Source organism: Phascolarctos cinereus, unplaced genomic scaffold (genome assembly GCF_003287225.1).
Source record: "Phascolarctos cinereus isolate Bilbo 61053 unplaced genomic scaffold, phaCin_HiC Scaffold_2;HRSCAF=192, whole genome shotgun sequence".
Classification (NCBI taxonomy): Eukaryota; Metazoa; Chordata; class Mammalia; order Diprotodontia; family Phascolarctidae; genus Phascolarctos; species Phascolarctos cinereus.
The window spans coordinates 174,698,115-174,714,855 of NW_027555625.1; the positions used below are offsets into that span (position 1 = coordinate 174,698,115).

Consider the following 16,741-nt stretch of genomic DNA (forward strand, 5'->3'; position numbering starts at 1 on the left):
AACCAGAAAATCTACAAAGCTGTTTCCCCAATTACTCAAAAATCCCAAGTAAAATTTAAGAAATAAAATTTTAAGTTCAATGTAAAGGTCAGCAATTCCTGGCATATAGGCCAATTAAATCTTCTTTTCCTTTCTGAAATGGGCATTACTTATTACTTCCTTCTCTTCTCCCCTCACCCCAATATCCCTTACTTATTACTACTTTGCATCCGACCTTAGGCTTGATACACCTTTTCTTGGAAGGACAAGTGGCCGCAACTCAAATACCACCTTTTACCACATCTTTTTCTGGCCCATCTCTTAATGGGTTGATGAGACAGCCCTTTACAGCACCATCAAAAGCATAGCTGAAGTCAAGATTTCAGTATTTGGAAAAAAAAAATCTAAATGAAATTGGTCACAAATGACGTCTACTAGAAGAAAACCTGCCATTTTATTGAGTCATTAACTGTTAATAAAGACTTACTTTAAATTTTCAGAAACAGTTTTGGCTTTATTATAGTGTCCCCCAACTGGGTTTGCTGCAGCAATAATTGAAGTTCTTGCTGGGAGGTTGCAGACAATGCCAGCTTTAGCAAGGCTAATGCTTTGCTGTTCCATAGCTTCTAGCAAGGCTTGATGCTGATTGCCCATCTTGTCAAATTCATCTATTCCACAAATACCTGCAATTAAAATAAAGTACTAGATTAAAGGAATAACTGTTATTGTTAAGCTAAATATAAGAAAAACTAATAAATATAAACATATAGCTAGATCACAATTTAAAAACAAATGCATAATCAATAACCTAGTACTTTACACTTAACACATTAAATCTAAGTAGTTCAAGTTGAAACATACCAGTATCTCTTTAAATATCTTTTTTTTTGCAATAAATGATCAACTAGTTTCTGGCAGTTTGAAGTATGAAAAATATAGTAAACATTACATCATGAAGAAATAGTTTTTTCCCCCATTAATTATTTTATTTTTAGTTCTCAACGTTCACTTTTATTAAAGATTTTGAGTTCTAAATTCCCCTCCCTTCCCAAAATGGCATGCAATATAATACAGGCTATTCATGTACAATCATATTAAACATATTTCCACATCATTCATGTTGTGAAAGAAGAATCAGAACAAAGTGGAAAAACCATGAGAAACAAAAAAAGAGCAAATAGTATGCTTCAATCTGCATTCAGACTCCATAGTTTTTTCTCTGGATGTAGATAGCATTTTCCATCATGAGTCTTTTGGAATTGTCTTAGATCATTATATTGCTCCGAAGACCTAAGTCTAACAAAGTTGGTCATTGCACAATTTTGCTGTTACTGTGTAAAAATGTTCTCCTGGTTCTGCTCACTTCACTTAGCATCAGTTAATGCAAGTCTTTCCAGGTTTTCCTGAAATCTGATTGCTCACCATTTCTTATAGCACAATAATATTCCATTACATTCATATACCACAACTTGTTCAGCCATTCCCCAATTGACAGGCATTCCCTTAATTTCCAACTCTTTGCCACCACAGAAAGAGCTGCTATAAATATTTTTGTATATGTGGGTCCTTTTCTCTTTTTTATGATCTCTTTGGGGTACAGACCTATAAGTGGTATTGCAGGGTCAAAGGGTATGCACAGTTTTATAGCCTTTTGGGCATATTTCCAAATTGCTCCCCAGAATGGTTGGATCAGTTCACAACTCCACCAACACATTAGTGTTCCAATTTTCCCACATCTTCTCCAACATTTATCATTTTCCTGTTTTGATGAGGAGAACTGTTGTCCCTGCTATAGCTAAACACAAATGTTACATAACACCAATATCACTCATAACAAACCACTTATTATACATTGTACCATTATAGAGTTCAATTTAAAAAGTGCTTAAAAGTCATCTAAATAAAATACCAAATAATTTGCTGGGTTTTTTAAAATTTATCAATTACAACATTTAATTTTCAGTACTGAATTTGGAGTCATAGGAGCTGGGTTCAAATACTAGACAACCTATTTAATACCTATGTGACCTTAACAAAATAATTTAACCCTTGGACTTCAGTTTCCTCCTCTGCAAGATGAGAAGGTAGTGGGCCTTAAAGGACTCTTCCAGTTCTAATATTGAATATTTATGATAAAACTGCAACTTCTAATATAAATGATTCTAGATGCTGATGATAAGTTAAATGTTTCTGGTAGTTAACACAGCATATCAGAAGTATCATAATATAGCATATATCATAAGTATCATAAGTGACACCCACACAAAATATTGCCCTCAAGGTTTTTATATGTAGCTATTCTGAAGAGTTTCTGTGAATAATTTTTATTTCAGAACTACTGAAGAAGTATGTACTGGGGACAGCACAATTTAGGTGATATTAAGGGATTATTTACAAGATAACTGAATTTTGAGAGCCAAAATGGTAGAGAAAAGGCAGGGACTTGCCTGAGCTCTCTGCCAAACCTCTCCAAATACCTTTAAATAATGGCTGAAAACAAATTCTAGAGACACAGAACCCATAAAAGGATAGAGTGAAACAATTTCCCAACCCAAGACAACTTAGAAGGTTGGCAGGAAGGTCTATTATACCAGGGTGAGAGTGGAGCACAGTCCAGCGCAGATCTGGCTCCAGCAAACCAGGAGCAGGCCTTGGGGGGTGGCTAAATCAGTGGCAGCAGTGGCAAGTTTCTGGACTTCTCAGTCTAGAAAGTAATGGGGTTGAACAATTGGTCAGAAGGAGATTACTGGGGTCTCTTTGTTGGCACTGGGGGCAGGACTCTGTTGTTTTGCTCATACTCAGATCAGGGTCACAGTCCTGAGTCTCAGTCCCAGGATGAGGAGGAGCACTAGCACACCAAAGCTTGAAGCAGCAGGGCAGCAGGGACCCTGGGTCACCGTTCCAGAGTAGAAAACACTTGTGGTTGCTCACAGACCCAGCGCACAGTACAGGAAAGTAGTAAACACACCTTTCCCCTAGATCATACCACCTCGGAAGAACTGAAAACTTACAGGTCCCCAGAATTACCTGTGAAACCAGCTGTACAAATAAACCTGAAGCTTGGGACTGTGTCCCCTCCACTCTGGAAGCAGAGCCCCATTTTAGCAAAGAGTTAGAAATCAAGAAGTAGGCTGGAAAAAAAAAAGAATAATCCAAGAAAAACAGAAGATTAGGAAAAGAAAGTCAACCAACTGAAAAAGAAGATCCAGAATCTTAAGGAAGAAAACGACTCCTTGAAAATCAGAATTGGGCAAGGGGAAGCCAGCAAAGTTAAGAGACCAAGAAATAATAAAACAAAATATAAAGAATGAAAAAATAGAAGACAATGTGAAACATCTCATAAGAAAAACAACTATCTGGAGAAGAGATCAAGAAGACAAAATATAAAAATAATCAGATTACCTGAAAGCTATGATCAAAAAAAGAATCTTGATACAATAATACAAGAAATAATTAAACAAAATTGTCCTGAAGTGTTATAACAAGAGGGCAAAGTAGAAGCAGAAAAAAATCCACCAATAACCACCTGAAAGAGATCCCACAGGAATATCATAGTCAAATTCTGAAATCCCCAGTTCAAAGAGAAAATATGATGAGCAACAAGAAAAAAACAAGGCGGAGCCATATTTAGAATCACATAAGACCTAGCAGCAGCAACACTAACAGCAGGTCTTATAACATTATATATCAAAAAGCAAAAGAACTGGGGTTGCAGCTGAAAATATCATACCCAGCAAAGTTAAGCATAATCCCAAATAGAAAAAAATGGACATTTAACGATTTGCCAGACTTTCAGGATTTTATTGCAAAAAAAACCTGAACTTAATAGAAAATTTGACATACAAGATCCAAGAGAAATAGAAGGTACAAATCAAAGACTAATTACAAGGGACTCAGTAAGAACAGACTGTTTACTTTTTATGAAGAAATGTAAAACATATATCTAAGATTATTATTAGTAATTGGGTAATCTGAAAGAAAGATGGGGGAGAGGTGATTCTAAAAAGTAAAACAATTTAGGAAAAGGGAAAAAGGATAATTATCTTATATAAAGGAGGTGCAAAAAGAGGAACTGACAGGAATTAGAAGGGGGAGGAGGGCTGGTAGTTCTGCAACACTACTCTCACCAGGAATGGGTTAAAGAAAGAACAATACATAAATATCTATAAGAGTATAAAAGTCTCCTAAATTCAGAAAGAAAAGGCTAAGGGAATGGGGGGAGGGAAGAGGATAAGGGAGGGGTTTTTAGAGGGAACCATACTCACATGAGATCTGGGATAAAGAGAGAACATTTAGAAGGGAATAAAAATCTTCTAAATGTATAAAGAAATAAGAGAGTGAGGGAATAAGATAAGGGGGGGGTTGAAGGGATCTAGATTAATGGGAATGGGATAAAGAGGGAATAACATATTTGGAAGGCTATAAAGTTTTCTCAATTTAGATAAAAACAAGAGAATATGGTGAAAGAGTGCAGGGGAAAGGATAAGGGAGGAATCTTTGTGTGGGGTGGGGAGGATAAGGGGTAGGTTAAGTAATAGGAGGGGTAGAACTAAAGTAGAGGAATCAGGAGGGATAGGAAACAAGAGAGACATACAAACATAAAGATCAAAAGTAGAATTTATTAGGGAAAAAATCCAGGGGTAGTAATCATGAACTCAAAGTTAAAGGTAAAATTTAATCAACCACTATAGGTCAGCCATATTAATCAATATTGTTTTGGACTATTTAAAATAACTAGACAGTATAAGCTTAGAATATTGCTGTGGTATAGGAAATGATGAGTTGGTGGACTTAGAAAAATATGGAAAGACTTGGACTTATGAAAGAAGATGGTATCCACCCTCAGATATCTTCTTGTGGGGGGGAGAGAGAGGAAGGGAGAAAAAAGAACAAAGTAAAAAGCACACAGCAGAGAACAAAAGAAAACTTATAAGGAAGCAAAGAAAAGATGGACAGTGCTGAACACAATGGTAGTATTTATTACATAGACTTTCTTGAAATGAAAAATCTATTCTGCTGTGCATATGGCAATGCTTTTTTTCTTATTTTGTATTTAGGTTTAAAATAAATGAATAATAAAAAAGAAATAGGCTGGAAAATGAGCAAACAGCAGAAAAAGATCATAACTATAGAAAGTTACTATGTTGATAGGGAAAATCAAAACGCATACTCAGAAGATAACAAAGTAAAAACTCCTACATCCTATATCAAAGAAAGATATGAATTAGTCCGAGACCATGAAAGAGCTTAAAAAGGATTTTAAAAGTCAAAAGAGGTAGAAGAAAAACTGGGAAGAGAAATGAGAGTGGAGGCAGCTAGGTGGCACAGTGGCTAGAACACTGGCCCTGGAGTCAGGAGGATCTGAGTTCAAATCTGGCCTCAGACATATAACACTTACTAGCTGTGTTACTCTAGGCAAGTCACTTGACCCCAACTGCCTCACAAAAAAAAAAAGAGAGAAATGAGAGTGATGTAAGAAAATAATGAAAAAAAGAGTCAACAGCTTGGTAAAAGAGGCACAAAAAGTACTGGGAAAAATAACACCTTAAAAAATAGAATAGGCCAAAAGGAAAAAGAGGTACAAAAATCCACTAAAGAACTTCCTAAAAACTAGAATTGGTCAAATGGAAAAGGAGGAAAAGAAGGTACAAAAGCTCACTGAATGCTTTAAAAATTAGAATTGGGCAAGTGGAAGCTAATGACTCTATGAGACATCAAGAATCAAACAAAATCAAAAAGAATGAAAAAATAGAAGAAAATGTGAAATATCTCATTGGAAAAACAACTGACCTAGAAAACAGATCCAGGAGAGATAATTTAACAATTATTGGACTACCTGAAAGCTATGATAAAAAAAAAAATTCCCTAGGCTTCAGGAAATTATCAAGGAAAAGTGACCTGATATTCTAGAACCAGAGAGTAAAATAGAAATCAAAAGAATACACCAATCCCCTCTGAAAGAGATCTCAAAATGAAAACTGCCAGGAATATTACAGCCAAATTCCAGAGCTCCTAGGTCAAGGAGAAAATACTGCAAGTAGCCAAAAAGAAATAATTCCGATATCAATGAGCCATAGTCAGGATAACACAAGATTCAGCAGTTTCTACATTAAAGGATTGGAAAGCTTGGTATCTGACATTCTGGCGGGCAGAAGAGCTAGGATTACAATCAAGAATCATCTACCCAGCAAAACTGAGTATAATCCTTCAGGGGAGAAAATGGATATTTAATGAAATAGAGGACTTTCAAGCATTCCTGATGAAAAGACCAGAGCTGAATAGAAAATTTGATTTTCAAATGCAAGATTCAAAAGAAGCATAAAAAGGTAAACAGGAAAGAAAAGTCATAAGGGATTCAATAAGGTTAAACTGTTTACATTCCTACGCAGGAAAATGATACTTGTAACTCTTAAAACTTTCTCATTATTAGGACAGTTAGAAGAAATATACATAGACAAAAAACACAGATAAGAGCTGAATATGATGGAATGATTATCTAAAAAAAATTAAGGGGTGAGAAAGAAGAATGCATTGGGAGAAAGGGAAAGGTAGAATGGGGTAAATTATCTGACATAAAAGAGGCTCGAAAGAGTGGAGGGGAAGATGGGAGGAGGGGGAGGGGAGAGCATCAACTGTGCTCTCATCAGAATTGGCTCAAAGAGAGAATAATACACACACACACTCAGCTGAGTGTAGAAATGTATCTTACCATACAGGAAAGGAGGAGGGGAAAGAGATAAGACAAAGGGGAGGTGGGACTTACAGAAGGGAAGGCAGATTAGGGGAGATAAAAATCACAAGCAAACCACTTTTGAGAATAGACAAGGTGAAAGGAGAGAGAGAGTGTACGATAAATAGTGGGAAAACAGGATGGAGGGAAATACATAATTGGTAATCATTACTTTAAATTTTTTTTTATATCAAATTTCTCAGATAAAGAGCTCATCTCTCAAATATACAGAAAACTGAGTCAAATTTATAGAAGAAATGAGAACCATTCCTCAATTGATAAATGGTCAAAGGATATGAACAGGCAGTTTTCAGAAAAAGTAACCAAAGCTATCTATAGTCATATGATCAAAAAATGCAAATTAAAACAACTCTGAGCTACTACCACAAACTTATCAGATTGGCTAATATAACAGAAAAGGAAAATGATAAATGTTGGAGGGGATGTGGGAAAATTAAAATAGTAATGTACTGTTGGTGAAGCTGTAACTGATTCAACTATTCTGGAAGGCAATTTGGAACTATGTCCAAAGGGCTAAAAAAACCATGCATACTCTTTGACCAAGCAGTACCACTACTAGGTCTTTATCCCAAAGAGATAATAAACAAAAAGGAAAAGGACCTATATGTATAAAAATATTTATAGCAGCTCTTTTTGTGGTGGCAAAGAACTTGAAACTGAGGGGATGTCCACCAATTGGAGAATGGCTGAACAAGCTGTTGTATATGATTGTTATTGCTATAAGAAATGACAAGCAGAATGCTCTCAGAAAAACCTGGAAACTGATGCAAAGTGAAATAAGCACAACCAAGAGAACATTGTACACAGTAATAACAATATTGTATGATGAACTATTGTGAATAACTTTGCTATTCTTAGCAATGATCCAAGACAATTCTGAAGGACTAATGATGAAAGGTACTGTCCTTCTCCAGAGAAAGAACTAGTGGAGCCTGAATGCAAATCGAAGATACTTTTTCTTTATTTTTCTTGGGTGTTTTTTTGTCTGTGTTTTCTTTCACAGCATGACTTACATGGAAATGTATTTTGCATGACTACACATGTGTAACCTACGTCAAACTGCTGGCATTCTTAATGAGGGGGGAGATAAGGGAGAGAGAGAATTTGAAATTAAAAATTTGAAAACAGAATGTTACCAATTATTTTTAATTGGGGGAAAAAATAAAATATTAAATTAAAAAAAAGGTAATTGAAGGAGAAGAAGATACCAAAGGCATGGTAAATATCTTGGACCTTATTAGCTAAAAGGGTTATTGAGAGAGAATCAACATCTACTGATATATATGCCTATTTACTATCCATATCAGCATTTTGAGGTCCACATAAATACTCAATTTTTTATTTGTCCACAAATTTTTAAAAAGAATTTTTAGATTTGCAGTAACTTTTACAATTATGAACAGTGTAACAGAATAATAATTTTTAAAGAATATGTAAGGATAAAATAAAACCTTAAATTTTTTTCTTTCTTCCTTTTTTTTCCCCCTAATGAAAGTAGCTCTTTTAGTTGTCTAAAATAAGGGTGGGGAATCTTTGGCCTCAATGCTCAGTCAAAAGGCCATTTTTTTTCACTTTTAGATAAATTGACAGCCCATAATTAGATTATGGGCCTCTGATATTTCTGAAAATCCAGAATCATAAAAGTTTTTTTTTTTTAGGCAATTGGGGTTAAGTGACTTGCCCAGGGTCACACAGCTAGTAAGTGTCAGTATTTGGTCTGAGGCCACATTTGAACTCAGGTCCTCCTGACTTCAGGGCCAGTGCCCTATCCACTGTGCCACCTAGCAATAAAAGTTTTTACATAGGGGAAAATAAACTTGGAATAAAACTGCACCTGGAGATTAGGTTAAAGATGTTTAGTGGCTGCCCCAGAGTATACATATCTCTCACATTGTGTAGTGCCATTTCCAAACAAATAATAGCCACCCTTTTCAAAATACAAAAACTAATTATACTGCTATGCTAATTTCCAGTCACTATGTTGGCACCATTTGCTGCCAATTATTGAAGTATCCATGCATACTATTGCTATGTAAGCAGTACATTAAAAATGCTAGAAAGGAATTTAAGGAGAGAAAAAATAAAGAGCCATTAGTCTACTGAACTGGTCTTCATTTTTGCTTCTTACCTTGATCACCAAGTACCAGGGCACCAGCTTCTAATGCAAAGTCTCCAGATGCACTATCTTTTGAAAGTGTGACAGTCAGACCAGATGAAGTAGTTGTATTACCACAAACGTAAACACCACGTGGGGCAACACTACACACTGCCTAAGGAAAATAAGGTAAGGCAGCTAAAAGAAAAGAAAAAAGTGAACATACCAAAAAATATAATATTTTGTGTCATCTTTGAATTCTCAAACCTTCCTTCATTACTGATTAATTACTAACTTCTCTTGATTCTACCTTTATATCTCTCTCATAAATATCAGTTCCTCTCCATTCCCTCTACCCCCACCACCAAAAATAAGTTTTGGTTCCTTATTATCTCTGTCCAAGTTTACTACTGATCTCCCAGTCTTTAGTCTTCCCTTTACTGATTCATCATTCTGGTGGTAGAATATTCCCAAAGCAAAGCTTTGATCATGCTTCTATTCATAAACTTTGAATGCTGCTAAAATTGGCTACTGAGAAAAGTATGAATTCCTCCTAATATTCAAGACATTCTACACTCCAAGATTTGGCTGCAACCTTGCTTTTCAGCCCAATTACTTCTACTTTTCCTCAGCCATATTAATAATAGTTATTCTCTGAGCATGCCCTATTTCTTCTATCTGGAACATTTTCTCCACCTGTTTAATTCATACATATTCTTCAAGGCCAAGTTCAAATGACAACTTCACCATCAAGCTTCCCCTAACCTCCATGTCAGGAAGTAATCATCCTATCTTCTGAATTCCTATGCTGTGGTGGATCCCTACTTCAGGACCAATTCCAATGCCAGGCTGTCCACTAGGACCAAAAATTTCTTCTATCTCCTGCCCTCTAGGGTCGTCTCCAGGAAAAGAAAGTCACCCCTACCTCCTGACCAGACTCCTATACCTCTACCTGCAACTGTCTCATTTGAGGGCTTCAAGGAGTCTCAAAGGACATAACAGACATAACTGTCAGAAGGCTGAACTTCAAGCAAAGATCTCAGTATGATCTGATCTGCTAACCTCAATAGTCTTTTTTCTGATCACTTGGACTCACTGCTAAATTGTTGGCATGGTCTCATAGTCTCCCTGTCCCAGTGATTCTGAACTCTAGGCTGCCAGTGTACAAAGCTAACTCCCTACTTCTTCTACCTTCACTTTATCCCCTCCTCCCCAACTCTGTCCTACCCCAGATCAGCCTAACCCTTTTCCTGTGCCATCTGGAATACTACTCCATCATTTACAAAGTTTCACCTTAAATCTCCACTCCCCCCCTTTCTATTGGCATCTTTTTTTATATATAAATTTATTTATTTTTAGTTTTCAACATTCACTCCCACAAGTTTTTGAATTTGTATTGGCATCTTTTCTAGTAGTGGCTACAGTTTCTCTCACACTACACCCTTCACTAATCCTGGTGGAGTAGACAGAATACTTCTGTTTCCCCACTGCACTTTCACTGCACTCTACCACTGTCACTGTCCTCTCTTCTTCTGTAGTTCAAGCTATACAAATTTATCATCCAATCTAGATCCTGATGGTTATTATTTATCAACCCCCAAGACATTCTCCTTCTTTCCTCAATGTGTTCAATGCCTGTCTCACAATCTTTACCTCCTTCCCATCTCTTGCCTTCATGCAAGGGGACTGTAGGTCCTTGGGTGTGGCCTTTTGACTGAGTCCATGTTTTACAGAACAAATCCTTTTATTAAGGGGATTTGTTCTGTGAAGTTTGGATTCAGTCAAAAGGCCACACTTGAGGACCGAGAGGGCCACATGTGGCCTTGAGGCTGCAGGTTCCCCACCCCTGCTCTAAATTCTCAGTTGCTCAGTTTCTCAATTCTATCTCACCTACACACAGAGAAGGTCTTACATTTGATCTTGCCATCACTTACAAATGTTCCACTTACTTATTCTCCAACCCATAAATTCTTTTATCAGTTCATAATCTTTGATCTTTCTACCCTTCCCTATACCTTATGACCTCTAACCCTTTTTTTAATCCTTCAAGCATGACCTCCACTCTATCCACTCCTCAGCTCTTTCTCAAGCTATTTACTACCCACACTCTGGTTACATTCTCTTCCCTTCCCTATCTTGACCTGTTAGTAAAGCAATTCAACTCTACACCATATTCTACCCTCACAGGACCCTTGTCTTATTGATGTTGACACCCTACCAAACATGAACCCTGAATTACTCCCACCATCAGCCTCCTTCACACCTATCCATATGCTGCTGAATGGAGCTAGAGGTAATCATGGAACTGTGCTGACTAGATCCACTACAAATTTATGATATCTAATTTCAACTAGGCCCTCACTGCAGCAGGGTAAATAATCTATTCTTTCCTAATTGATCTGCTATTTCACTCTCCACAGTGGCTGTTCTAATCCTTCTCCTTTTTCTCCAAGCCTCCTATAGCACTCCTCTCCCCGTCTTCTCAGCTGAGGACCTTGTCTCATACTTCACTGAAAAAATTGAGACCATTTTCCATGAGCTCCTCTTATCTATCTCACATCATTCAGTCATTTTCTCCCACTATCTACTTCTTCACCCCAGTCTCTTTTCATAATTTTACCCTCATTTCATCATAATATCTCTGTTATCTATCACCATTATCTGTTTCCTTTGTGGCTATGTTCCCTGAGAAAGCTGTCTACAATTAGTGCCTTCATTTCCTCTCTTCTCACTTCTAAATCCTCTGCAGTATGGTTTATGACCTTATCAGCTCAGTGGTACAGTGGATAGAGTGCTGGGCCTGGAGGCAGGAAGCCCTGAGTATAAATCTAGCCTCAGACACCTACTAGATGTGTGATATTGGGCAAGCCACTTAACTTCTGTTTGTCTCAGTTTTCTCATCTGTAAAATGGTGATAATAATATAGCACCTACCTCCCAAGGATGTTGTGAGAATCAAATAATGTAATAGTGCTGAGCAGTGCCTGGCACACTAAACAATAAATACTTGTCTATTTTTAGAACCTTTCTATTGTATGTACCCTTCTCTATTCATACAGCTACAACCCTAGCTCAGGCCCCCGTTACCTCTTACCTGGACCATTGTAATAGCCTCTAAATGGTCTCCTTGCCTCAAGTTTTTCCTTAGTCCAATACATCCTCAACTCAGTGGCCAAAGTGACTTTTCTAAAGGTCTGACCATGTCATTTCCCTGCTCCATTAGCTCCAGTGATTTCCTCTTACATCCAGAGTCAAATATAAACTCCTCTGTTTGACACTTAAATCTTTACATAATCTGGTTCCACCCTGCCCTTCCAGTCTTCTTACTTTATTCACCTCTACACACTCTACATTTTAGCTACACTGGCTTCCCTACTGTTCCTCAAACATGACATGCCATCTCTTGACTCCACATCTTTGCATTGGCTGTATCCAAGCCTAAAATGTTTTAGCTCCACCTCTTGGTTTTCCTGGCTTCATTCAAGATTCAGCTCAAGTACCTGCCACTGCAGGAGGCCCTTTCTGGTCTCCTTCTAACCTGGTAGCACCTTCCCAAGTCATATTAACTTCCATCTATTCTATGTATTTCTTGTAGGTGTCTGGTTATTTTATATGTTGTTTCCTCTATTAGAACATATACTTCTTAAAGAAGACTGACTTTACACTTATTTGCACCTTCAGCGACTGGCACAATGCCTGACACATTCAGCACTTAAATGATTTTTCACCGATAAATTTGTACCTTTTATTGGACTTTCACATTCTACATCATAACATAGTTATTTGTGTTTGTTACTTGCTTTATCAGACTGTAAAACATAATGACAGAAAGGACTATGTCTTATTTATTTTGGTATTCTCAAGCATGCTTTACATATAGTGGATACTTAATAACTATATTTATTTAACAAATTAATGTTTAAGTTCAAATCACAAAGGTGGTAGTTGTCATTTTTCAATTCAACTCAACAAATATTTTAAGTATATACTCCTTTGTGTAAAGCACAATGCTAGGCTCTAAATTTCTAAAGCTTGTCTTATAAAATACATTGCTAGGAGAGGCCACTAAGAAACCTTTCTAGAAATGCTTGAATCTAAATATATGTACAGGACAGTCAGGACTCTAAGGGAATTCCTGTTGAGATTTATAATCCTGCCTAATGCAGAACATTCAATTAAAGTACATCACATAGGCAACTTGAAAAAAAAAGTAAATGGAGTGCTCTATAATTTGACATAAACATATAACATTTTCTAGCATGTGGTAATTAAAATATTAATGGTCAAAACAGCTTAAATAATTTTTTTTAAAAATGTAGCTAGAAAGACTAAAATGAAACTAAATATTTTAAACAAAAGAACATGCAGCACATGAAACTATGTCCAAAAGTCCAAGGTTTGAAAAAAAATTAAATTAAATTAAAATTCACCTCAATTCTTTTAAATAAGGATTCTAATAAAAACTGAAAATATGAGCAACTTCACTGGTATTGTTCAGGATTGCTAACCAAATCATTACTATATATAGATAGTCACATAATGAATGATTTTTAAAAAAGAATTGGGAAGAATGAAAATTTTGTAAATTATAAAGAAAAAAGAAAAAATATGAAAAAAATCTGTACAATTAGTAATCTGTAAAAAATGATACGAATAGCTTACAACTGTTGCCAAACTTTTGGTCAAAGTATAATGGTAAAGTAGCGGTTAACATTTCAGGCCTCAAGAGCAGTATGGTCCTGTAGACAGAATGCTGGACTTTGAGTAAGAAAGACAAAGGTTTGAATACCACCTCACAGATCTGGTAGTTGTATAACTCTGGGTAAGTCATTTGCCTATCTAAGGCTCAATTTACTCATTTAAAAAATGGAGATAATATTAGCATCTACTTTACAAAGTTTATGTGAGGATAAAATGAGATCAAATGAGTTTATGTAGGATAAAATATGTAAAATACTTTACAAACTTTAAAGCTTTATTGTATACTGTCAGCTGTATGGTAATTATTATTCTTACTGAACACAATCGGAAGCATAGAAAAAAACGCTGCACAATGGAATGAAAGAAAAAGCACAAAACATATGCTTACTATATGTCAAGCTTTTATAACAACATGTATAATAAAGAATATAAAGAAAATATAAAACCCTGGGCTATTTCTCCTCTTTAATTAAGGACCAGGTAAATAAAAATTTTGATATTAAAATTCTCTGAACATTCAGTAGCTACTCAGCTTTTATAGTCACAATTACAATTTAAAAGCCAGTTGGTGATGCTACTGTACTTCTTTGATTTTTACTTCAGTCTCATCATCAGCAAACTCACTTCACATAATAAAAGTGAGGCAAGGGCAGGGCAAGGAAGATAGGAATTTTAAACCAAGGAATATGGATGACAAGACATCTACTTACTTGATCTATAGTCAGTGGTAGGCTGGGGATTGCAATTTGAAAAGAAGGACCAACAAGAGAATTACCTCTCTGATTTATTACACAAATCTTAAATTATACATCAAATCACATCTATGCAAACATGCTTATCATGTACAGAATAAGCCTGATAAAACAAATATATATTTATACCAAAAACATTAAAAGTGTCTAGGTACTAGCCCCTAGGGTTGCAAAAGTGGGGACAGATAAATACAGGATATGTACAAAATAAACAAAATGATGGGAGGTGGGGAGGAGGTATTAACAACTGAAGGAATGAGCAAAGGTAGGTGGCACTTGATGTGTGTCTTAACCATTCAATCTCTATATTAAGAGCTTCTATTCCATATGGAAAATAGTAGTTTTAAAAGATAATTATGAACTATACTTGCATATTACAAGTAAAATCTCTTAAGTATTGCGTGATAACCTACTTGTAGCATTTGACTCTTTCCCAATCCTGGATCTCCAACCACTAGGATGTGTGGGTCTCCTCGAACTGGAATTCTATTTTTGTCATCCACATACTTCTGGCATCCTCCAAAAAGTGCTAATGCTAAACCAGCTTTAACAAGCTAGGGTGAAAAAATAAATAAATAAAACTGGTCAAAAGTGAGGTAAAGACTTAACAAGTGCTTTTTACCTGCTATTTCCTTCTGAAATTGTATTTCTGAAATTATAACAAGAGCTCATCTCATGTGCTATCTGCCTAATTTTTCTGAAGGTGACTACTACTAAGACTACTCTGTAAGTTCACAACATTAATTTGTGAAGGTAATAACTCAGGTGACTACATAAAGGAGGGAAAAAAATCAATCAATAAACATCTGTTAAGCATCTACTATGTGCCTGGCACCATATTAAGTGCTAGGTATACAAAAGAGAGGCAAAAGAGACCTTGCCCTCAAGGAGCATACAATCTAACAGGGGAATTAACTTGCAAACAAATATATACAAAGCAAATTATATACAAGCTGCATAAGAAATAATTAAAATTAAAAATTCATGTAAATTAAAATCCGTTATTTTTATATATCTGGCCATTTTACACTAATTTTCAAAATTCTTCAGAGGTCACATTTATTAAACAAAGACAGATTTTCATTTAAAAATAAGAACAAAATTAAACAATATATAACACTTACTTCATGACCAAAAATTACAGGGCAAAGTGAACTGAAAAACAAAAAGAACTAGGTTTGAAATACTGTCAAACTTCATTATCCTTTTTTTTTTCACTTAACTATCATCTATCAAGGAATTTTCACTTGGTATTTAAAAAAAATTCCTTTTTTTTTTTTTTAAAGGTAGTTGGGGTTAAATGACTTGCCTAGGATCACACAGCTATAAGTGTCAAGTGTTTGGTTTAGGCCAGATTTGAACTCAGGTCCTCTTGACTTCAGGGCCAGTGCTCTGTCTATGCGCCACCTAGTTGCCCCCCCAAAAAAATTCCTAAAAAAAACTTCAACATCTTTTACTATGACACAAGTTCTCAAAATTCTTCCTTAGTGACATATAATAATCTAAAAGAAGGAAGAATATTTCAATATTTCAAGTCTATACACAGTCAAGGCACTCAATAAGCACTTTTAATTATCTTAAGTGAACTATGCCCTCTATTAAGCCTTTTCCAGAACTAGACTTTAAATTGGTTTTTGGTTGTAGAACATATGTATCATATTAAATGAAATTTAACATGATGTGCATGCTGACATATCTGTTTTGATAGCTAAGTTATTAGGGAATATTAAATGATCAACTGGATATGCATAACAATATACTGAAGATGACATACTTCAACTGAAGATGGAGGATTGTATAAGCAAAACTACGTACAAATATGCAGCAGTGAACACGCAACCTGTTTCGATTAGAAAAACAAGATATACGATGTGGTACAGGGAACCCATACATTGAACATTACACTTGGGAGTCATGAATACCAATGTTAGAATACTGCCTCAGATTCTTACTAGCTGTGTGAACTTGAGCAAGCTACTTAATCTCTGCCTCCTTTAGTTTCCTCATCTATAAAATGAAGATAATAATATCACCTATTTCCCAGGGTTGTTATGAAAATAAAGTGAGATAAAAAATATAAAGTGTTTTACAAACCTTAAAACACTATATAAATGCTAGCAACTAGTATTATAATTATAATAAAAACCAAGAATGTCAATTGTACCAATTTATACTAAATTTTATTATATATACACTTCCAATTTTTTTTTAACTTGTAAGCATTTATTGCCTACTTTAATCCAACATGGTAGTCCATAGCTCATGTTGAAGTTTCAAAGAATGTGAGTAGGAAGATGTAGAATTGAAAGAAAACAACAGGAAAAAAGTCACACAAATGTCATATTCACTTAAAAAAGCAAAGTTGCATATTGGAAAAATCAATCTATGTCAAAAGTTATGACCTTCTATATACTATCATGACAGAATGGTACAGTAGAAAGAGAACTGGATTTGGAATCAGAGG

The 16,741-nt window shown here is 35.6% G+C and overlaps 1 protein-coding gene across 7 annotated transcripts in view; it reads right to left on the reverse strand.

Annotated features, from left to right (window-relative positions):
• MCM8 (minichromosome maintenance 8 homologous recombination repair factor) overlaps positions 1-16,741 on the reverse strand; it is a 57,159-nt gene that overhangs the window by 20,119 nt on the left and 20,299 nt on the right. For all 7 annotated transcript variants that reach the window (XR_002324324.2, XR_002324325.2, XM_020985533.2 and 4 more), the window contains exons 12-15: positions 15,402-15,432; positions 14,691-14,831; positions 8,859-9,000; positions 467-662 (exon numbers count right to left, since the gene is read on the reverse strand). Coding sequence is in view for 5 of the 7 variants with exons in the window: in XM_020985533.2 (XP_020841192.1) it covers positions 467-662; positions 8,859-9,000; positions 14,691-14,831; positions 15,402-15,432 (510 nt within the window). In the remaining 2 variants the exon portion in view is untranslated. The remainder of the gene's footprint in view (positions 1-466; positions 663-8,858; positions 9,001-14,690; positions 14,832-15,401; positions 15,433-16,741) is intronic.